Source organism: Pogona vitticeps, chromosome 5, assembly GCF_051106095.1.
Source record: "Pogona vitticeps strain Pit_001003342236 chromosome 5, PviZW2.1, whole genome shotgun sequence".
NCBI lineage: Eukaryota > Metazoa > Chordata > Lepidosauria > Squamata > Agamidae > Pogona > Pogona vitticeps.
The window spans coordinates 96,450,754-96,474,707 of NC_135787.1; the positions used below are offsets into that span (position 1 = coordinate 96,450,754).

At 39.7% G+C, this 23,954-nt stretch overlaps 1 protein-coding gene across 3 annotated transcripts in view; it reads left to right on the forward strand.

Moving 5' to 3' along the window:
- Positions 1-13,909, forward strand: part of TULP3 (TUB like protein 3) — a 57,481-nt gene extending 43,572 nt beyond the window's left edge. For all 3 annotated transcript variants that reach the window (XM_073000963.2, XM_020811207.3, XM_073000965.2), the window contains 6 exons: positions 298-495; positions 1,532-1,644; positions 2,480-2,594; positions 3,969-4,067; positions 9,102-9,273; positions 10,373-13,909. In XM_073000963.2, coding sequence (XP_072857064.2) covers positions 298-495; positions 1,532-1,644; positions 2,480-2,594; positions 3,969-4,067; positions 9,102-9,273; positions 10,373-10,506 — 831 coding nt within the window. In that variant the 3' untranslated portion in view covers positions 10,507-13,909. The remainder of the gene's footprint in view (positions 1-297; positions 496-1,531; positions 1,645-2,479; positions 2,595-3,968; positions 4,068-9,101; positions 9,274-10,372) is intronic.
- Positions 13,910-23,954: the final 10,045 nt, after the last annotated feature.

Here is a 23,954-nt window from a genome sequence, read left to right on the forward strand (position 1 = left end):
TCTGTATGTGTGCTTGAGGCTACAAAGAGAAAACTGTTAACTGCTTACAAATACATTTGTTTATTTGATTTCTCTCCTACCTTTCTAGAGGGATCCAGGATGGTTGTAGCTGACATTCTATGAAGTCACACAGCGTATGCTCACTTTGCCCACAGTTGGCAGCCTCAGTCTATAGAGCAGGGTTTGCAACATTCGAACTGTTAGTGAGAATTCACTTGCCCGGCTGTTGAGTGACTTACATGTTTTTGTTGCTCTTTGTTCTGACTTTGCATTGAAAATAAATGTCTTATTCCATAGGAAATAGGTGCTTCTTGTGTGGAACTGCCTCAGACAGATGCACAACTGGGGGAAATAGACAACCTGGAGGAGTTTGCACTATGCCCTGCTCCTCGTGGCATAACAGTGAAATGTAGGATCACCAGAGATAAGAAAGGGATGGACCGAGGCCTCTTTCCTACCTATTATATGCACTTGGAACGGGATGATAATAGAAAGGTACTGAGAACAACTTAACATTTAATTCTGGATAAGATGTAATGTCATAGTACAGCCCTCTGTATTCTCTAGTGGTCGCCCATTCTGTATTCACTCTGTATTCCCTGTATTCCACAGTAGTCTCCTTGATTAGCTTTCTAATCAAAGAAGATCAGTGTGCTTAGAATGATATAGTGTTAGTAATCATAGAAGATTCACTGACTGGAAAAATTAGCACTATTAAGATAGATATTAAATTAATGGTGCAAGTCCTGCAGCATAATTTATTCTGCATAGGAATTCCTGCCTGCCCTCACCCCTAGCCCTCCTTGGGAACCCTTGCATCATGGGGAGAATGTTGGGTACTTTTGTACTGAAGCACAAAAGGGAGAATCTCTAATTTCTGAAAATTGATGCAGCTGTGATACTTTTATCACTGGTGATGATATTCAGAAAGACGCCCCCCTCCCACATCCCCTAACAGTTTCCTCAGAACAAAGGGGATCCCAGTGGAGCCTCAGTACCTCTGGGCAGGAAGGGTGAGGAAATTGGAAAATTTTAATTTCCAAAAAACCACCATGGCTGATGACAATATCAGCTGTAGGTGGCTTAAATTATGCAACTGGATTTCAGTCAATAAGAATCAGACATATTCCTAGCCTGCAGTAAAGCCATAAGAAAAAAAATAGCAACATACCTGTTGTTAAAAAGTAATCAGTAATTGGATATACAACATTTGGAACAATTAATTATAATAACTATCTTGCCAATTAGTAGCAGTAACAAGGTTGTAAGTGTGGATCTTGGCAGATGTCACAAATATCTGCGCTCATCGAAATCACCTGTCTGGAACACATGATATTTCTGCATAAAGAAACTCACCTTGTTGTAAAGTTGTAAAGGTTATATAACAATGCTTTAGCTATTAGTTCCTCTAAATTTTAACCTAAATAAAAATCTAGAAAAAGAATTTTAAAAATACAAAATTACTAGGAATTTCTTGATTCCCCCCCCCCCCAAAAAAAAGATTGAGTAATTCTTTTAATATATCTGTTAGGTATTTCTTCTTGCGGGAAGGAAAAGGAAAAAGAGCAAAACGTCAAATTACCTCATCTCAATTGATGCAACAGATTTATCTAGAGAAGGGGAGAGTTTTATCGGGAAACTCAGGTAAGCCTCACAAAGTGAACACATAAACAGTAGAAGCAACAGTGTGGTGTCAGATCATGGGTCAGCTTATTCAGCACTCTTTACTTCTTTAGCTAGTGTCTCGAGCAGACTTCCCCGCCCCCTTCTTTTTGCACTAAAGTTGCCAAGAATTGAATTTAGGTATTTTTGTAGGTGAAGCACATGCCTTTATCACTGAACTATGACAGTTCCTCCAAAAAACCATCTGATTGAAAAAAATGGGCAAAATAAGCTTTTTTTTTTTTTACTTAAAACCATGTGCATCTCCATGGTTTGTTTTTCCCTCAACCTCAGAAAGGGTTTTACAAATCTACCTGCTTTGTTTTGCCCTTTTTTTCAGCTACTACACTGAAAAGGAGCTGCTGTCCCTTAGTTTGCTCACTTCCATCCTAAAAAGAAGTTCATGGTACCTACCATGACAGATTTTTTCATTCTACACTAAAACAGCTCAGCCTATCTTAACTTGAGTTGCATAGACTTGGTTTTTCCTGCACAGTGCAGCGTTTGTTATGAGGTCTTCGTGATAGTATCTATTTATATGGATAATCCTAACCTGGTTAGATAGTTTGAGGTAGGAAAAATGGTTATTTGTATATATAGAGAAGGGTCTGGAAACTGAAGTCATTCAGGTTCCAGCAAAGAGGATATGGACAGATTTTCATATTTTGTCCAAGACATGAAAATAAGAATGCAATCCTAGGTGAAGACAGAAGTATAATGACAGCCATATTACCAAGAGAAAAGAGATCTTCTCAGTTACTGTTTGTTTCTTAGTCCAAGGTCAAGCCCTAATCTGAATTGTGTTCTTAAATCCTAGGTCAAATCTTATGGGTACTAAATTTACTGTCTATGATCATGGAGTTAGTCCAACCAAAGCACAGGGACTGGTGGAAAAAGCTCATACTCGGCATGAGATGGCTGCAATTTGCTATGTGAGTGTCTTTCTACTGGTGATGTATAGCAGAGGTTGCTGTTGGAAAAATGTTCTGTCGTGCAACCCTTACTAGTGGAAAGAAAGGGGAGCTTTGGAAATGGAGAGCTCTTTCAACCTTAGCTACCTTTAAATTAAATCCTTTTTAGGTTTATGAAGTATTTAACTTCAATCCAAGGAATTCAGGAAAAAATTCAGGAAAAATGGTTTCTGTAAATAGAACCAAAAATAAAGTAGAAATAATAAAGCAGCAGTTAAAATAATAGAACACAAGTTGAAATAAAACAGCCCGTACTGCCTACAAAATGACAGACAAGTGAAGGAGCCAATGATGCCTCCTGTTTGTTTGTTTGTTTGTTTGTTTGTTTGTTTGTTTATTTATTTATTTATTTATTTATTTATTTATTTTTTTGTACCACCCATCTGGCTGAAGGTCACTCTGGGTGGTTTACAACAAACACAAAAACATAATTATAATACAGTTTATCAGAACAGAATATAAAATTAATAAAATACAAATGAGTGATAGAGTCAAAAGCATAAAAATACTTTTGCATAAAAACATTAAAACATTTAAAATGGCAGACTTTATCAAGTAGCTAACAACTAAGAAACCCCTGTCTTTTGTGCCAGCCTTATTACTTCAAACAGTAGGGAATAAAAGCGTCCGAATGAAGTTGTTAGACAAATTCAAGCATAAGAAAGTAATGTTCTACTGTAGTACTACTTACAATACTAAGCAACAAGATTTCAGCCAATGATTAACAAAGAAAACTAGAGAATGTGTATTAAATCAACTTTAGTTGCTTAGCTGTAGTTTGTTAGGGATCTATTGCTTTGTTATTGCTGTTATATACTAACTAAAATTTATTGACCAGTATCCTAGTTGCAGTTATGGGGTGGAACATTTAAAGGTTTAAGTGCTCCATATGATCTTCAGCTTGTAGTTACATGAACTGGAGATCACTCTCTTTAAAATAGTGGTGCTTTCACATTCAAGGAGATGGTGAATCCCCCTTGTGCAGCTTCCAAAATGCTCAACTACTCACACAACAGTTCATTCCATGAGCAGTAGAAAGAAACATTTTGTCCATTATGGTTAAAGGAAAATACAAATTGTATAGATTTGTCTGCTGTCAGCTGAAAGACAAATATAAGGACACCACTGAGGAATAAGCCTTATCTGCATAGTTCCACCATATTTCTTTTTTCTGATCTTGTGAAGGATGAAACAGAATGTTAGGAGATGGAATGTCTTTTTCATGAAAGCCCGCCCAAGTGTTTGTAGCAGATCATTCTTTTAATCCACAAAAGATTGTATGTGTAAAGTTAATCTTATTCTCTTTCTTTTAATTGCAACTTCGTTTTTCAAAAGGAAACCAATGTGTTAGGATTCAAAGGGCCCAGGAAAATGTCAGTCATTATCCCAGGAATGAACCTGAATCACCAGCGAATTCCAATCAGACCACGAAATGTAAGTTTGAATTTGAATCATGTTTGCAGTAGAGAAGAATTTGTTTTTTAGGTCTGACTAGAGCAGCTGTCAACTGTTGTGTCCTTGAATAATTGGAAAAGGAATTTCCAAAAGATGCTGCTGTTTAGGTGACTTGTCAGAGAGCTCATATAAATGAATAGAGGAATAGTCCCAATGGTCTTCAACAATTTTGCTAATGACTTGGATGAGTGGGTGCAGGGAATTCTTATCATATTTGCTGATGACACAGAATTTGGTGGAATAGCTGGTGATGGAAGAGAGGAAGAAAATTTAAAAATTCAGATCTGCTTTGATTTGGATTCCTGCATTGAGCAGGGAGTTGGACTTGATGGCCTTATAAGCCCCTTCCAACTCAGATATTCCATGATTCTATGATTCTAAGAAAAGCCAGCTGTAAAGTTTTGTAAGAAAATTTAGAGAAAGGTACTTCATGTATATAAACAAATATCAAAGGGGAAAAATAATGATCAAGAGTATTTTATAAGAAATCCAATACCATCATACGTACTCTCTGTACAAATCAAGGTTTTATAAATTAAGACTCAACACAAATCATTGTCTTCGTTCTCAGGTCTAGTATGAAAAATGAACATTTTGTAGTATCAATGCATAGTTACTGGTAAAAAGATAGATTAAGTGGAGCATTAAAGTATAGTAGGACTGCAGTATCCCCAGATGCCAGAAAGAGTGGATAATTTGTTGTTGTTTAGCTCTTGTGTCCAACTCTTCATAACCCCATGGACCACAGCATGCCAAGCCCTACTGTCTTCCACTGCCTCCCGAATTTGGGTCAAATTCATGTTGGTAACTTCGAAGAAACTATCCAACCATCTCATCCTCTGGCGTCCCCTTCTCTTGCCTTCAATCTTTCCCAGCATCAGGGCCTTTTCCAGGGAGATTTCTCTTCTCATGAGATGGCCAAAGTATTGGAGCCTCAGTTTCAGGATCTGTCCTTCCATTGAGCACTCAGGGTTGATTTCCTTCGAAATGGATAGGTTTCATCTCCTTGCAGTCCAGGGGACTCTCAAGAGTCTCCTCCAGCACCACAATTCAAAAGCATCAATTCTTCAGCGGTGACCCCTCTTTATGGTTCAGTTCTCACTTACATACATCGCTACTGAAAAAAAAAAGAAGCTTTGACTGTGCGGACCTTTGTCGGCAAGGTGATGTCTCTGTTTTTTAAGATGCTGTCGAGGTTTGTCATCGCTTTCCTCCCAAGAAGCAGGCGTCTTTTAATTTCAGTGCTGTCACCATCTACAGTGATCATGAAGCCCAAGAAAGTAAAATCTGTCACTGCCTCCATATCTTCCCCTTCTGTCTGCCAGGAGGTGATGGGACTAGTGGCCATGATCTAAGCTTTTTTGATGTTGAGCTTCAGACCATTTTTGCACTCTTCTCTTTCACCCTCATTAAGAGATTCTTTAATTCCTCCTCACTTTCTGCCATCAAAGTGGTATCATCTGCATATCGGAGGTTGTTGATATTTCTCCCAGGAGTCTTAATTCCGGCTTGGGATTCCTCCAGTCCGGCCTTTCGCATGATGTATTCTGCAAATAAGTTAAATAAGCCGGGGGAACAATATACAGCCTTGTCATACTCCTTTCCCAATTTTGAACCGATCAGTTGTTCCATATCCAGTTCTAACTATTGCTTCCTGTCCCACATATACTGTAGATTTCTCAGGAGATAGATAAGGTGGTCAGGCACTCTCATTTCTTTAAGGACTTGCCATAGTTTGCTGTGGTCCGCACAGTCAAAGGCTTTTGCGTAGTCAGTGAAGCACAAGTAGATGTTTTCTGGAACTCTCTGATTTTCTCCATTATCCAGAACTCTGTGTGTTCTAATTCCTCTGCCCCTTCGAAATCTAGCTTGTACTTCTGGGAGTTCTCGGTCCACATACTGCTGAAGCCTACCTTGTAGGATTTTGAGCATATCCTTGCTAGCTTGTGAAATGAGTGCAATTGTACAGTAGTTAGAGCATTCTTTGGCACTGCCCTTCTTTGGGATTGGGATGTAGACTGATCTTTTCCAGTCCTCTGGCCACTGCTGAGTTTTCCAAACTTGCTGGCATATTGAATGTAGCACCTTAACAGCGTCATCTGTTAAGATTTTAAATAGTTCAACTGGAATGCCATCACCTCCACTGGCCTTGTTGTTAGCCAAGCTTTCTAAGGCTACTTGACTTCACTTCTCCAATATGCTATACTAAATCTAGTAGACATCTCGTTTATGAACATTCAGGCAGTCATGAAAACAAAGCATGTCTGTTGGATATAATGGTTGAAAGATGAATTGGTGTAGGAAAACCGGTTTAATGAAGTGGTTTTCTCACTTAACTACATGCGAGAGGTTTGATAATGGTTTGTTTCTGATCCTGGCCTAGTCCTTGCTGTTTTTCACACCCTGAAAGCAAAATATGGAAAGCAAAGTGGTGTTATGTTCCAGATGTAGCTGGCACAAATGTACATTACTGTAAAACCATGTTAATTCGCTTGGTCAGCTTGTAGTGCCTGGTGTGTCAGTGTCAGATAGGGATTTTGGTGTACTGTTACAGTTTCAGATTATTTATATGGGATGTTTTGTAAACCTTAAATGCTCCTCTGCCATTTATCTGATGGACCAAATAAACGTGTGAACTCTCCAGGATGTCTGGCTCAAGGTCAGCTACCACATTATCTGCGTTGTCCAGGATATACAGATCTTTCTGGTATAATTCCCCTGTGTATTCTTGCCACCTTTTCCTGATGTCTTCTGCTTCTGTTAGGTCCCTCCCATTTTTGTTGTTTATCATGTCCATCTTTGCACAAAATGTTCCTTTAATAGCTCCAATTTTCTTGGATAATAGTAAGCCCTATATAGAGAGAGTATAGTCCCTAGTTCTTCATAGCCTCTGTGAATCACACTCTAGGCGATCTGTGCATGTGTGGAGCTTTGTTGGAATATTCTAGAGCTTCTGCAATCAAAAGAAGACAAATTAGTACAAGCACTCCACCCACCCCATTATATGTACTTTGGCGTCAAGGTTCTCCCTTCAGTTTCTATTCAACCGACACATTAAGAGCCTAATTCATAGCCTCTGTGAGTCATTTACTCTTTCTTAAAAAACTTTTTAAAACTCTCCTTATTCCTCTTATTATTTTGCTCTATATTTTTATTCCTTTCCCTTGCTATCAGCTTCAACTTCAGGCCAAGGAATCCCCCTCCCCTTTACTACAGTTCATGGCCTCTTCATCTTCCCAGTGCCAAACCAGCCTAGACAAGTGGGCCTGGAATTGTGATCAGCACCAACTCTGGTGTTAAAGTCTCTGAGAATGAACAGCGTCTCTCTCTCTCTCTCTCTCTCTCTCTGGGATTTTTTTTTTTACGTTACTAGGCTGGCATTTTTTACTAGCCTGCATCTGGAGCCAACTTAATTTTGAATAGGATGTCTTAATATATTGAATCACACTGTACCAACATGGGCAATTCAAGGCTGCATCCATTCCTGTGGATGCCCCACCAAAACATCTTAATTTTTTTTTTTTACTCAAACCCCCTTGTGCCCTCTAGAGGCCAATTTTTTTGAAATGTGTGGTCATCCTAGGAGTGCTTGAGAGCCCTGCAAAAGGAGACTGAGCCACATTTTTTTACAGAAGTTAAGAAAAAAACCTGTTGAGTGTTGGGAGCTACATGTTATCCTTCTGGAATAGTGGATTGAGAGAGGAAAGGCAGGAAGTGGTGGCTTTTTTTCTAGTGGAGATATATATTTTGCTGAGTACTTGGTGTCGACAAGCAAAGGTTTCCCAGAGAGTTTGCTCTTTGGCTCTGTTTAAGCAAGTTGTACTATCTTCTTGCACTTTCTCTCTTTGGTGGTTTAATGGAATATGATGCCACACCTGAGGCTCAGCTCCCTGTTTTTTCTTGGTGCTTCTCCTCGGCAGCTCCATTTTGTAGGCCCACCTCTGGCCCATTGAGAAGAGACCTGGAGGCCAGCGCTAGTTCTTGTCACTCACATTACAAAATTATATATTCTCAGTTGAAAGCAGTTCCTCTTTATTAGTGTCAATCGGGTGAGTGCTTGAATGCAAAGCTTCAGTAAAGTCTGAGATGCTCAATGACCAGTTACTGGGAAATGGCTTTTCTCTACTTCTCAATTAAAAGCAAGCTGGGAATATGCACAATTTAGTGGTGGCGCTGCGGGCTAAACTGCAGAAGCCTGTGCTGCAGGGTCAGAAGACCAAGCAGTTGTAAGATCGAATCCACGCAACGGAGTGAGCTCCCGTCGCTTGTCCCAGCTCCCGCCAACCTAGCGGTTTGAAAGCATGCAAATGCAAGTAGATAAATAGGGACCACTTCGATGGGAAGGTAACAGCATTCCGTGTCTAAGTTGCACTGGCCATGTGACCATGGAAGATTGTCTTCAGACAAAAACGCTGGCTCTGTGGCTTGGAAACGGGGATGAGCACCGCCCCCTAGAGTCGAACACGACTGGACAAAAATTATCAAGGGGAACCTTTACCTTTACCTTTACCTTACAGCCGAATATGTAGAAACAGGAAATGTATCCTGTTCTCTCTCAGAAAAATGTGGAACTGAATTTGACAAAATATGCCATCTAAATGTATGAATATAACATTTCAAAAGGGTTTTTATGAAGTTAATGTTACTAGTGGCATCTAGTTCAGTATAAGTTACAGAACATATAAAAATCAGAGCACTCAAGCATTGGAGATAGCTGGGATTTAGGTTGTAACTAGTATGGGGACAAGAGTATCTAATAAGGATTTAATCAGTATGGCCTTAATTTAGGTCTGGTCACTGTAGAAATATCAAGATCAAGCAACTTACCCTGACATCATGTACAGTATTTATAAGAGAGAGATCAAATAAACCAGTGTTTCTCTGTTTGTAGACCTGTAAGGTAGGATACATTGCAAGTCACCCTTTGTCTATGCCTCACAGGTATCCCTGCCACCACTTGCATGTTTTTTTGTCATATGTGATTTTTCCCTCTCTGCCTGTATTGTTGCACAGGAGCATGAGAGCTTGCTGTCGAAATGGCAAAACAAAGACATGGAAAACCTAATTGAGTTGCACAACAAAGCTCCAGTATGGAATGATGATACTCAGTCGTATGTCTTGAACTTCCATGGAAGAGTCACCCAGGCTTCGGTGAAGAATTTCCAGATTGTGCATGACAATGACCGTAAGAGCTAAAGCAGAGGGTGGTAGGCCAGACTCCCAGGACAATAGGTGCTGCAGAGTAGGGAATGCATCCAGAATCTTTCACTAAAATATTCTAGGTTAGATGAGAGTCATTAACTTCTGTAAATTTAATTGCTAGCCAGTCCCAAAATGTTATTCTTCCAGTACTTGGTTTTGCATATTTATAAGCCCTGCTGTCAGCCGACACTGTCAGATAGCCCTCACCCCATTTGAACATACCTTCCCTCCAGACCTTGCACATTGTTGGACTCATCCCAATGTTATCACCATTCCTTCCCATGGTTTAAAATGTTAGCAAATTCTACTGTCTGTATAGCTAAATTTTAGCAGAATGGGGAGATAATGTTGAATGTTACATGGCAGCTATGGCAGGGTGCTTGGACTGAACCTGTGCGTTGTGCGTGAACCTAGTCCATGTAATGTGATTGAGGAAGGGAGATTCTGGGGATACACCTGGCCTTCTGGTAGCAAGCTTTCTGCTGTCCTAGGCTCAGGATGACTCCTCTTTTTAATTGAATAATCAAAAAGGTGGGAGAGAGCATGGATCCCATAATGTGCAGACATTGTGGTAAGGGTGGGGGTTGGCCTACTAACCTGTTCCACATTTTCCTTGTTCTACATTTAAGCATGCAGTATCAGCCACTGACAGATCAAACCCATTGCTGTTCTAAGAGCATTAGCTACCTAGCCCTCAGGACAGTTCAGTCACTTACATGTCCTGAGCCTTACATTTGAAAGCCATGGACTAAAAATTGGGGCAGAAAGACAGAAAGGGTTGGGTACTGATAAATGAAGGAATGGCATATTGAAAATGGGGCATATGGGATCTTTTGGCCACATAGAATGAAAGGACTTGATTGATGTGAGAGTGGAAAGGGGATGGGGATAGGGATGCTGGATGGGAAACAATCCAATTAGCAGAGATGGGAGCTGCTTTGCAACATGTGATGTCAAAACTCTTGACATATCTGCCATGATACACTGGACAGTAGCAATTTTCATTGTGCCCATTTAGTCCTATCTCCATATGATGCATGAAGATTATGATTGAGCCTCTCCCTCTTTCTCCCTTTCTCTAGCTGACTACATTGTGATGCAGTTTGGCCGTGTAGCAGAGGATGTGTTCACCTTGGACTTCAATTACCCACTCTGTGCTCTTCAGGCCTTTGCAATTGGACTCTCCAGTTTTGATAGCAAACTAGCATGTGAATGACACACATGGCACATCAATGCTGCCTTATCTTTTTCTCCCTATGCTGATACTTGAGTAAAGAAAATGTACAGGATATAATCAGGAAAGTTTCCCAATTTTTTGAGGATATTGAGGGGAATTTGATTGTTTATGTTTGTTTTTTACCTGATGAATCAAAAACTATCTATACCTAACTGTTTCTAATACCACCTTGGACTGAAGGTGGCTGATGACAGTTCTTTAACAGCATAAATTGGTTCTTACAATCACATACTTTATCCAGTTTTGGTGACATTTTGAGGGCAAACTAATACTAATTTCAAGGGCTTTTTGGAAGCATGCATTGAAAAAATTACGAAATATCAGCTGTTCAAATTTATTTCAGGGAACCTGACAAAATATGGGCAAAATATGTTTATGAAATGAACTATGTTAAGAACAATCTCCAGAATAATAGTATGAAATACTGCGTGCATAAGTGAAACTGTATAAGTGACTTTTTGCAGTTCTCTGTCTTGCATCCAGGAGTGCAGTCAAGTGCTTGCCCCAGGTATGTCTGAGCATGTGACAGCCAGCTGGAATAACTGCAGCCAGTAGTTACACTACACTGCACAAACCCAGTAGGGCCAGTATGACATAGATTGCTATATGACCAGGCTTTTGGGATGTTGAAAAAAATAATAATATAAAAATCCAGCTCTTCTGACAATCTACCAGGAGGAGGATGTTGTGAGATGTTTCAGTCTCATGGGACCTTCCCTGTTGGTGGGCCTTGAGTTACCGATTGTGTCTTTTTAGGCTAGCAGGCAGTGTAAGAAAGTCATGCTGCCTGCTGAGTAAGTACTGGGAAAACAGAGATGAGTGGTTGCAAGATTTGGGATGTCCAGGTTGGAGTGGTCTGCCATAGGGTTGGTGCATTCTTATTTCCTTTGTTCTCTACCCTTTACTTTCTAGCCATTTTATCCAGCTTAACTCTCCAACCACATTCTCCAAGCCGTTGCAGAGTATGTCTTGTTGCTGCTGCTGTTTAGTTGTTAAGTCGTGTCCGACTCTTCATGACCCCATGGACCAGAGCGTGCTAGGCCCTCCTGTCTTCCACTGCTTCCCGGAGTTGGGTCACTGCCTCCATATCTTCCCCTTCTGTTTGCCAGAAGGTGATGGGACCAGTGGCCATGATCTTAGTTTTTTTGATGTTAAGCTTCAGACCATTTTTTCCACTCTCCTCTTTCAACCCCATTAAGAGGTTCTTTAATTCCTCCTCACTTTCTGCTATCAGACTGGTATCATCTGCATATATGAGGTTGTTGATATTTCTTCCGGCAATCTTAATTCCGGCTTGGGATTCCCCCAGTCCAGCCTTTCACATGCTGTATTCTGCATATAAGTTAAATAAGCCAGGGGACAATATACAGCCTTGTCGTACTCCTTTCCCAATTTTGAATCAATCAATTGTTTCATATCCAGTTCTGATTGTTGCTTCCTATCCCACATAGATTTCTCAGGAGGTAAAGTATGTCTTACAGTACCTTTTATTTCTTTTTCTGGCTGCCAAAATCTGCTTCCCTAAGCCCCTTGCACACACACAAACACACATCTTTTATGGCTGGTGGTACAGGCATCATTGTGTAGGAGGAACAACAATGAAGGGTTTATATTATAGGTCTACTATCACAGATTATATTAGAACAGTTATTATTAACTTTTAATTGTTTTTATCTACTTTTTATACATTTGCATGTAAAAAAATTTATATTAAAACTATACAGGAGGCAAAATAATAGGAGTCCATGACTACTATGGAAGTTAACTTTTTTGATGGTTGTTCAGAAAAGTTAAACAAAGAGGAGTATGGAAGCTGCACTTTGATGCACTTTTATGAATCGTGCCTTTTTGCAGCTCTGGTCTTTTTTAGTAACTGGAATCCTCTTCTCTTTTCTGGGAGGAAGTCCCATGGCATTTAGTGAGGTGTGCATCTGGGTAGACATACACAGAATTACTTTTTAAGTCAGGCAGATTGTCTTCAAACGAGCAAACCTGAAGAAACATGCTGTAATACATGTACATAATTTGAAAATGGATTACAAGTAATAATCAGATAGGGCATCCAATCAAGCTAAACAGCAAACACTGATTAAAAGTTTGTAAAGAACAAAAGAATGAGGATAAGAGTATAGTGCCATGACAGAAATGCAGGATTCATTATCATTGTCCCATGTCATTTGTTTTAAAATCAGTAAACCAGTTGAGGGTGTATCGGAGTCATGAGTCCTGTACAGATGTTCATATGCACAGGGAGGGGTATGCAAAGCCACACCCCCAATGTCCCTGGCATACATGCTGTTAAAAAAAAACCACATGCTCATGCATTTTAATTAAAACATTTTGGTGAAAAGGCTTACCAGTTTCATGATTGGGAATTCTGTCTTATCAGATTTCCCAATCTGAAGAAAGTTTGTAAGCATGTTCCAGTGAACAAGTTTAAAACTTTGCTTCAATCATAAACATACTAAGCATATATGTGAGGGAGATTGCGGCTAGCTTTGTAAGCACACATCCTTCCTTGATTTTCACCCTTGCATGAACAGATTGAAGAACTGTGTATGGTTATGTTATAGAGCCAATGAGTACTGCAATGATGATGATGATGGTGGTGGTGATGATAAAAAAATTGAGAACTAGGAAATAGCATAATTTAAAGGGACACAACACTGTTGTTAAGTTACCAGAGAAAGACTGTTGAAAGCAAGACCTCTTCATTTTTATGATGGCCCTTAATACTGATAATGCAAAGGATTGTAGAAATAAACACTAATTGGGAAGTCGTAAGAGATATTTCATCATCTTTGGTTATATGTGATGCATCAAGGCTGGTTATTCATATGAATGGTGAGATGCTGGTCTGTACTGTAAATGATTATACAGTTTAAAACAAAGAGAAATATGACTGGGTTCTTTTGAAAATGTTCATTTTGAAAAATGTAGTATAGCAATGAGCTTTAAAATATCATCAATCATAAACAAATTGGCATTACATTATTTACATTATTTATTACAGCTTATACCTACACTTTAGAATCAAAACCCCTTCCATGCATTTACTTTGTGTCCATTGATTGTATAAATACAAATTGATTGATTTTTAATTGTTATCCTTAGTGTTTAATATACCTTTCCAGAAACACAATTCTGTTCTTGGTGGATGCTGGTTTATGGACCCTCTGTTAATGTATGTGAAAAGGGGAACCAACATTCTAAGACTGAGTTATGCCTCATAATTCTGGTGTGTTAGTTTGTCATTAAGGACCACTTCCCAGATATTTAGAAAGCATAATTCATAGTGTACCCTTTCTCCACTTCCAAGTGTCATGCCATACCTATCCTACCTGCTGCTAATAATAAAAAAAATTAAGTTTTTATCTAAAAACTCTGTGTGTTATTAAAAATAGAGAGAAAGGCTATTTGTGAGGTTCTATGAACTTTTATGTTATTTGGGAGATGTGTTTAAAAATGGTCATCCAAAGTATTTCCACATATTCACCGATCCACTTCAAGTGGAACAACATGTCTTTGAAATGACAAGCTCTCCTACAATTTGGAATGTGTGTTGAGGTGGTTTATTTTCACTGGTGTTAAATGGCATCTCCACAACAAGCTCTAAATGTATTTCTCTAATTACTGCTGAAATAGATTTCAGTGGATTCTTTCTCAAGATTACATCCTACTGTGTATGCATAATCTGTTCTGTTGCACTGTGTTATCAATCAACCACAGAGAGTACTGTAAACATTTAGTCTTACCTTGTGCTCACACAGACTCATTTTCAAAACTTAGGGATCATGTTGCCTTGTTCTCATACAATTTTTGGGAAAAAGTCTGTCTCTGTATGATTTTAAACCAATTCTTTTCTATGCCATGTAATTTGGTGATCTGTACAAAGGGCTCCCTTCCTTCTGCCACTATGAGATAAACTTTCCATCTCTTCTTAGACTGCAGGCAGGTTCCTAATATTGCTTGTATTTATCTAGGTGTTTGGTGCTTAATCAGGAGAATGCTTATGGTATGGAGCCAGTAAATACCACATACTGTACTGGATCCAGTAAGTGAATAAGCAGCAATGTGGGAGGAGCAGGAAGTTTTTCAGGAGGCTGGTACTTAATTTTTTTTTTTTTAAAGGGGATTGTAGTTGTTTAATTCTGGGGTACCAGAACATGGTTTCTGAATGCACTGACTTAAAACAGACCCACCTTTATGAGAACATGTCATTGAAACTCCAGTTAAGGCAAACAGAAATCTGGGTTCTCTGTCAAAATATTTTAAGGAGACAATAATATCTAAATATTCTAATAACACCTACCATGTTTCCCCGAAAATAAGACAGGGTCTTATATTAATTTTTGCTTTAAAAAAAACGCATTAGGGCTTATTTTCAGGGGATGTTTTATTTTACAGTCATGTCATCTGCTTGCTGCACAATGCTGCACAATGGTGGAGGGCGGGATTTCACTTAACTGGGGCTTATTTTTGGGGTAGGGCTTATATTATGAACATCCTGAAAAATCATACTAGGCCTTATTTTCAGGTTAGATCTTATTTTTGGGAAAACGGTAGAATAAAGAATATGTGCTCATATGTCATGAAATCATGCACAAATGGTCTCTGTAATGGAGAACTATATTGGACTCTGATTTTATTAAGCTCACATGAAAGGTGGCAGAGATACACCATTTAAAAAATAATTCTTAGACATACAGATTTCACTGAGCACCAAATAACCCATCTTCCTTTTGGAGGTACATTCTGTCAAAACATCAAAGAAACTGGTATAAAATATACATTCTGTCAAAACATCAAAGAAACAGCTATAAAATATTTATGGCATTTTACTATTTTGCCTCTTCAGCAAATATTTAATATGCCAAAATATGGGCAAATATAAAGGCAACTAAAAGTCATCAGTGATGCTATTTTTCCAGTTTTAAAACTTTCATTGTTCTTATTACAAAACTGCATATATTTACATTTTAATTGATGTACAGTGATTTTGGCAGCCAGTTAAATTTCTATTTTCTCAGTATTACATTGTCATAGAAGCCTTATTCATATACCAAACTATGCATCACTTAGAGCTGTATGACTAAGACAATTCATTTCTCAACTTTAGTTATTCAAATGTTACATTTTGTTTGAAATAGATTTCAATTAGCTGCCAATTTGTAATTATTCAGTTTATACTTTTAAAACTGCTTCAGATTACCCTAGTACAGGGGTCAGGGAACTTTTACCTTTTACCCCGCAAAAAATTATATACGCCGACATTACCCCCTTGATTCGAAAGGAAGGAAATCATACATTATTTGAATTAAAAATATTATTGAATCTACAGAGGCTGTGTACCGAACTAGCAGGATGCACCAAATTTGATAAAGATGTGCACTATTTTTGCTGGAACACATTGCACTCCAGCCATGGTGTGGTATAGGGAGTAGTAAGGTGTCCAACGTGCTTAGCAATTTGCATTAAATTTTTGCTAGCTTGCAGAGGTGGCTGCCAGAGTGGTTCTAGCAATGACATGCTTGCTAGAGACAGGCAACGCAGAATTGGGGGGGGGGGGGTTCCCTACCACTTTAATCATTCTATGTGTGGTGTGCAAAAAGGAACAAACCAGGCTAAAGGTAATGTCACCCACCCTGGTGCCACAGCCCAATATCAAAGCACCAGTGTGCTTTTTTATCATCATCAATGGAAAACTCAGCAGTGGCCAGAGGATTGGAAAAGATCAATCTACATACCAATCCCAAAGAAGGGAAGTGCCAAAGAATGCTCCAACTACCATACAATTGCACTCATTTCACATGCTAGCAAGGTTATGCTCAAAATCCTACAAGGCAGGCTTCAGCAGTACGTGGACCAAGAACTCCCAGAAGTACAAGCTGGATTTCGAAGGGGCAGAGGAACTAGAGACCAAATTAATAACATGCACTGGATTATGGAGAAAGCCAGAGAGTTCCAGAAAAACATCTACTTCTGCTTCATTGACTACGCAAAAGCCTTTGACTGTGTGGACCACAGCAAACTATGGCACGTTCTTAAAGAAATGGGAGTGCCTGACCACCTTATCTATCTCCTGAGAAACCTATACGTGGGACAGGAAGCAACAGTTAGAACTGGAAATGGAACAACTGATTGGTTCAAAATTGGGAAAGGAGTACGACAAGGCTGTATATTGTCCCCCTGCTTATTTTATTTAAATGCAGAATACATCATGTGAAAGGCCGGACTAGAGGAAGCCCAAGCCGCAATTAAGATTGCCAGAAAAAAATATCAACAACCTCCGATATGCAGATGATATCACTCTGATGGCAGAAAGTGAGGAGGAATTAAAGAACCTCTTAATGAAGGTGAAAGAGGAGAGTGCAAAAAATGGTCTGAAGCTCAACATCAAAAAAACAAAGATCATGGCCACTGGTCCCATCACCTCCTGGGAAATAGAAGGGGAAGAAATGGAGGCAGTGACAGATTTTACGTTCTTGGGCTCCATGATCACTGCAGATGGTGAAAGCAGCCACAAAATTAAAAGATGCCTGCTTCTTGGAAGGAAAGCAATAATAAACCTAGACAGCACCTTAAAAAGCCACCCTTTCCCCTCCCCCCACCTTAATTCAGTTTCTCTTTTGCTTGACTGCCTGTTCATTTTCAGTTTTGAGTCAGTCAGTCTGTCTGTCTGTCTGTCTGTCTGTCTGTCTCTCTCTCTCTCTCTCTCTCTCTCTCTCTCACACACACACACACACACGGATGCGCACACACACCCTCCATTTTCTACAATTACATACATTTAAATAAGCCTGATGAAGTCCTCAGTCTCTCGCACCTTTCTTTCTTCCCTCCTTCCCTTGCTTGCTGCTTTCCCTCCTCCTGCTTGTTTGCAGTCATTTCCGGAGGAAGCATTAATTCAGAAGCCCCGGATTGGCTGATTGCCCGGGCTAATCCCCACCTGTAACCAATTAGGTTTATCTCTCGGATCTCTCTAACAGAAGGGAGCATTTAGGAGTGCCCTGCTGCAAGGAAGGAAGTAACGGCGAGGTGGTTTACAATTAAAGCTTTGGCTCCAGAGGGTGGGGGTGGGTGGGAGGGAGGGGGTAGCATCCTCCTCATTACCCCCAGGATTTTCACTTTTACCCCATTTGGGGTAATTTACCCCAGTTCCCTGACCTATGCCCTAGTATTATATTAGCTGGCCCTCATATATCATCAAAACTGGATAAAAAGGATGACAGCAAGGACAGGGTTATGTTAGTAAGGAGTCAACGTCAGGAAACCTCCTTCAGTAATAATCCTGTGGGGAATAATGCAGAAATACCGACATGGAAGCAGGATAGTAGGCACTCTGGAGCCTTGTTTTTCTGAGGTGTGTGGATTCCAGGAGAAGGAAGAAATGTAATGCTGCTGTTATCACCATCAGTGCCGAGAATGGGAACTTTTTATGAGAGAATTCAGCTGTGAAGTACTGTTTGTATAGTAGCTGAGCTTCCCCATAGCTAAGAATGCTTGGTGCTGGAAACACATTAATGGACCTTTATCACCTGTTTGTCTCAAAGGTTCTTGCACTGTCCTTGATGCTGATTGCTTTGATATATGTAGTACTATAAAGGAGACAATTTTTTAGCATGTAATCCAGTGGCCCAAATCCTGTTGCTTGGCATAGTAAATCGCACTAAAGTAAACCGATTGAATCCATGGGGATTGGGCGAGTCAACTTTTCCATAAGTTCCATTGATTCAAATGGGCCTATTCTAACTGCAACTTGCTATTGCTGAAGTAAGTCACAACTAGAATTGAGGTCAAAGATAGGGCATTGGAAGCAAGTGGATAATATACTTTGAATTTTGCTCTAGTGGATCTGTTTCTCAAATCTTATATATATATAAGATTTGAGAAACAGATACACTGCAGCAGCAAAATTCAAAGTGTGATGAGCCTCTCAATGTGTCTCCTTTTAATAATTCTTCAGGGAAATTAAAGAAGTGTCTATTGTCATGAAGGAGAATGTAAGGATATCTTAATTTTCTGTTTTATTCAGTGATAAGCCTGGATTGATTGGCACCTTTTACTAGGTCAGGGAAGCATTTTTTGTATGTAGGGGACTCTTCCTGGACTTACACATCTGATATCATTTTAAGAATTCTGTTATATGTGTTACTTCTTCATTTCAACTTTGCTCTCTAAAATGCTTTTGACATTACACAGTGTGCCTAATAGGCATGTATCAGTATTTTGGATAAGGATCAGTTAAAATAATTTGTGATTTTACTTGAAGTATGTAAATAAACAGAATATATGCATATTTTCTAAGGAACAAAGAAGGTTGATGTTTATGTTAGATCAAGCCAGATCTTTATAGTTGATGGTAAGTATGCAGAAGATTTTTTTAAAGTAAGGAATATTTTTATATTATGATCCAGTATATAAACCAGTATATGAACCAGTTCTATACTACCGTTAAGTATGAGTCTTTCTCCTGGCCAAATGGGTTTCACCTGGTGAAGCCTTTGCAGCCAGACTGAATGAAGACAAGACCATGTGGCTGAAACATTAAAGACTAATTGGGAGTAGAAACAAGATTATTTGAATTCATCCTGCAGCAAGTGGCCCTGTTTTCTTGTATTCTTATTACAGTGGGGTCTCGACTTACGAACTTAATCTGTATTGGAAGGCAGTTCTCAGGTCGAAAAGTTCTTAAGTTGAATCTGCATTTCCCATAGGAATGCATTGAAAACCATTTAATCCGTATCTGCTCTTTTCGTCCATAGAAACTAATGGGAAGCTGCAATTCCGCCTTCTGCCACTAGAGGGGGATATTTTTCTTTTTTCCTTTTAACCTAAGATGACTTAGCTTTAAAAAAAGGGAAAAAAAGAGTTCGTAACTTGACTCTAAGTTCGTAAGTCGAGTCCATATATTCCTATGAGAGCGGTTCGTAAGTCGAAACGTTCGTATGTCGAGCCGTTCGTAAGTCGAGACCCCACTGTATTAGAGATATGCTGAGACTTGGAGGTGGGCAGACCGAGAAATAGGATGAAGGTTTCCTCCCTCCCCACCCCCTGATTTAGGAGTAGAGATGGGAGTACAGTGGTGCCTCACTTAGCGATCACTCCGTTGAGCGATGAAATCGCTTAGCTATGGGGTTTTGGCCATCGCCGGAGTGATCGCTTAGCGATGGCCCCTATGAGTTTTTTTCGCTTTGCAATGATTGCGGGGAAGGGATCATGGCAAAGCGACCCTTTTTGCACAGCTGATCGGCGGTTCCAAAATGGCCACTGGAAAAATAAAATGGCCGCCCGCTGTTTTGCCTCGCTTTAGAGGCACCGAAAATGGCTGCCCCTATGGAGGATCTTCGCATAAGGTCAGTTTTTAAGCCCATAGGAACACATTAAACACGTTTTAATGCGTTTCTATGGGCTTTTTAAAATCGCTTAGCGATTAAATTGCTTAGCAATGTTTTTCCTGGAACGGATTAACGTCGCTAAGCGAGGCACCACTGTATTTGTATATGAATATGAATACCCCTCACAGGTGGACATAACCCCTGGGGCCAGATGGTCCACTTACCTTCTGCTGTTGCTGCGAGCTCCATGCTCCCTATCACTCCGGAGCTCACGGTCTGCGAGCCATTCTTTGACCTTGCAGCAAGGCTCATCCTCCCACTTCCTGCCAGGAGTGCCTTGCAGACTGCGAGCTCCAGAATGATAGGAAGGGAGTGTGGAGCCCGCAGCAACAGCGGAAGGTGAGTAGACAGTCTGGCCCCAGGGGGCTGGACTCTCGTTATATCCACCTGTGCAGGGTTATTCATATACGAATACGAATATCCCCATCTCTAGTTAGGACTCTGAGCAACTTAGACACATCAGAGGCATGCAACCATCCTGATTCTAGTGGTACATGGCAGGGAGGACTACAGTAATGCCTAACAAGGCTCACCCATGGTATCATTGTTCCTACAGTCACAGCAGAGTGGCCACATGTTTTTTTTTTCCTTTAATTGATGACAGTCCTCTGAAGAGCTACTAGAGAACAGTCTTGTTTTGATTGTGTCCACTATTTGAATAGCTGTCTGCTCAAAATCTGATTTAAAGAGGAAGTGATGATGATGATGATAAGAAGAACAGGGACCTTGAAGTTGTTAGATACCATCCATTTTCTTCTGACTTATGGCAGTCATATGTGCTTGCAAGTTTGTTCCAATTTATGGTGAGCCTAGGGTTTTAAAGTATAAATTACTCAGAAATTGTTTGCTAATCACTCTTTGGGGCACTCTGGGACCATACAGCTTGCCCAAGGCAGCCCTGGTGGCAGGGCACTTAATCCCATCAACTGAGCAAACTCCAAGTGATATTGGAGTGATAGTCACTCCCAGGAGACACAGCACAGATTCAGACTCCCAATCTCTGGTTCCGCAACCAGGCACGCTTATTCACTGAGTTATACCAGCTCTGTGAATTAATTTTCTCCAATAGTTTCTGTTATAAAACAGACTTGCACAGGCCTTGCAAACCTGCAATTTGAAAACCCAACTGCAATTTACTAAGAAAGTTATGACGTCTTAGCAACGTATGGCAGCCACTTCCAAAAATGCCAAAATGTTGCTGATTCCTTTGGCTGAAAAATGCAGGTAGTCAAGCCCTTGGAAAGCTACAATTTATGGTGGGCACACTTCCTTTGATGGAAGGAGTAACCATTTTTGTAGACAGCTAAAGATTATTGTAAAGTTCCATACTGTAAGGATGCTGTTTCTTGTATTTTTATGGATTCATATCAAAGATATTCAGTTGATAAACTTATGAAAATTAACTAATGATAATGTGTCAGAACTTGCTTACATGTTAAGTGTACAATATGTAAATCAGCTGGCAAGTTTTTTAACATTGTATTTGGAAAGGAAAAAAAAGAACTTAGTTACTGTACTTTTAAATATAATTCCATACAAATGGGCCAGATGTGTTCATTCCAGGTTTTTTAAAATGTAGAGAAAGAAATTGTTATGCACCATCATGTTGCTTTTGACGGAGTGGCCCCAGTGGGGTTTTCAAAGTGTGTGAGTGAGTTTCCATGGCTGAGCAAGGATATGGACTCAGGTCTCCTGCGTCCAAGTTCAGCATGCTCTCCACGACACCACAATGGCTCTAGAGAAAGAAGAGGGTTCCTTAAAACTGAAATAACAAGCAGACAATCTGTCAGTAAGAATAGCCTGGAAACTTATTTCCTTGTAATATCACCTTTAGCTATAATACATTTTAAGGGACGTGGTGGCGCTGCGGGCTAAACCGCAGAAGCCTGTGCTGCAGGGTCAGAAGACCAGCAGTCGTAAGATCGAATCCACGTGACGGAGTGAGCGCCCGTCTCTTGTCCCGGCTCCCGCCAACCTAGCGGTTCGAAAGCATGCAAATGCAAGTAGATAAATAGGGACCATCTCGGTGGGAAGGTAACAGCGTTCCTTGTCTAAGTCGCACTGGCCATGTGACCACGGAAGATTGTCTTCGGACAAAACGCTGGCTCTGTGGCTTGGAAACAGGGATGAGCACCGCCCCCCAGAGTCGAACACGACTGGACAAAAAATTGTCAAGGGGAACCTTTACCTTTACCTTACAATACATTTTAAAAGAATGTCTTTTCCTGCAACAACAAAAGTAAATTTTAAAATACCCTCACCTTTTATTTGCAGCTTCAGCTGTAATGATTTGTTAGTTTTATCATGGAAAATTCGGCCAGGCTGGAGTCCCCATGTTTTTTTTTGGGGGGGGGCATCACCTTTGCATATAATTTTATACAGTATTCATATGTTAATACAACAGACTCATGGCAGCTGGGAATAAAAGGGCTTCTAACACTAATATACAAGCTGCTACTGCCTGCTAAAATTGGATTTTGTAATGTACATGTCCTCTGTTATGACTGAATGCTTAAGTTTTATCCTCATGTGAAGCATGGGAATTGAAGAAAGAATCATACCACTTCCTAACTATCATGCTACTCAGCATTTTAGTGAAGCCACCCAGACAGTAATTTAAATCAGCCAAGCAAATTTGGTCTACCTTGTGGGAGGGAAACTAAAGTTTTCCCCCTTGCAAATAGGCCTCCAAGTGCCCTTTCTTTGTCTCACAGTTGTAATTCCCTCTTGTCTCTGAGGAACAAGTGATTAAGCTATCAGTCAAAGACTAAGGGTGATGATATAGCTAACCTTTTCTTTTTTTAATTACATTTTGGTAAAACAAACTATTCCACATATGGTTATGTATTGTCAAACTAGTTGCCTCACGTTCTGTAACACAATATACTGTATAATATGCCTATGATTGCACCTCCCCCCCTCAATTTCCTGGTATTTCAATATCAGCCAAGTGCATATATGTGTAGGTGTATGCCTATATATGTGCAAGCACAAGCATTCTCATTCCCTTTTTTAAAAACGTGTATCAAACAAAAGGTATCCAAAGTAAAATGGGAATTGAAGAAAGAATCATACCACTTTAAATTAAAATAAATAAATAAAATAAATAAATAAAATAAATAAAATAAAATGGATAGTGTTCTTAAGTTTGTTTGGGAGCTGGTTGTGGCTCAGATGGTTAACTGAATTGTGAGTTTTATCACAATTAACGGGGATGTTTGAAAAAGTAGTTTCAAGAGGCATTGTGTCAGCCACACATTTTATCTGTATTACTGAATATTATGATATTTTATTAGCGCTTCAAATATGTCCAAAGTGTACATTCTCAGGAATTTAACAGAAGAGGCTGTTATATTGAGAAGTGACTCTTGACTCTTGCAATGGTTCCTGAATCCTTTCCTTTCACACAGCTGGATACATGGGTTGATTCCAGCCTTTGGTATGTGCATTTATACTGGCTGAAGCAGATTTTTACCCCTCCCTCCAAACTTGCCCCACATGCTCGAAGAAGGCTGCAGAACCCCACTGAATAGCAAAGGATCTGGTGCAGGTGAAGGATCCTTCAAAAACCCAGTGAAGGCAACCTCTGCAAGTTGAGCCCATCTTCCATGCTCACCAGGCCCTAGATGCAATCCAGGAAAGCAATAGTCCTGCAATTGAACCATTTGTAAGATATATGTATGTATAAGGAATAATAGTGATGAATCTGTCATAGATAATGTCCGGCGTCTTCTTGCAAAGTTCTGCTTCCAAAGTAGAAGTCACATCATCAGCTGCTCATTAAGTTTTTCGAATTCAAGGTGTGCCTGATTTCATCTCATTGTGTGTAAGTTCCAGATCCCCCAAAATTGAATGCAATCTGCCAGTGAAATAATTCCTGCTGTGTAGGTGGAGCTCTGCAAGATGATACTTGTAAATGTTTATTTTTATATATTCAGAGCATTTGTATATGATTAAAGACAATAAATAGCCAACAGCAGATTTTAAAACACATTTCAATAAAAATCCTAAATTGCAGAATAAAATCAA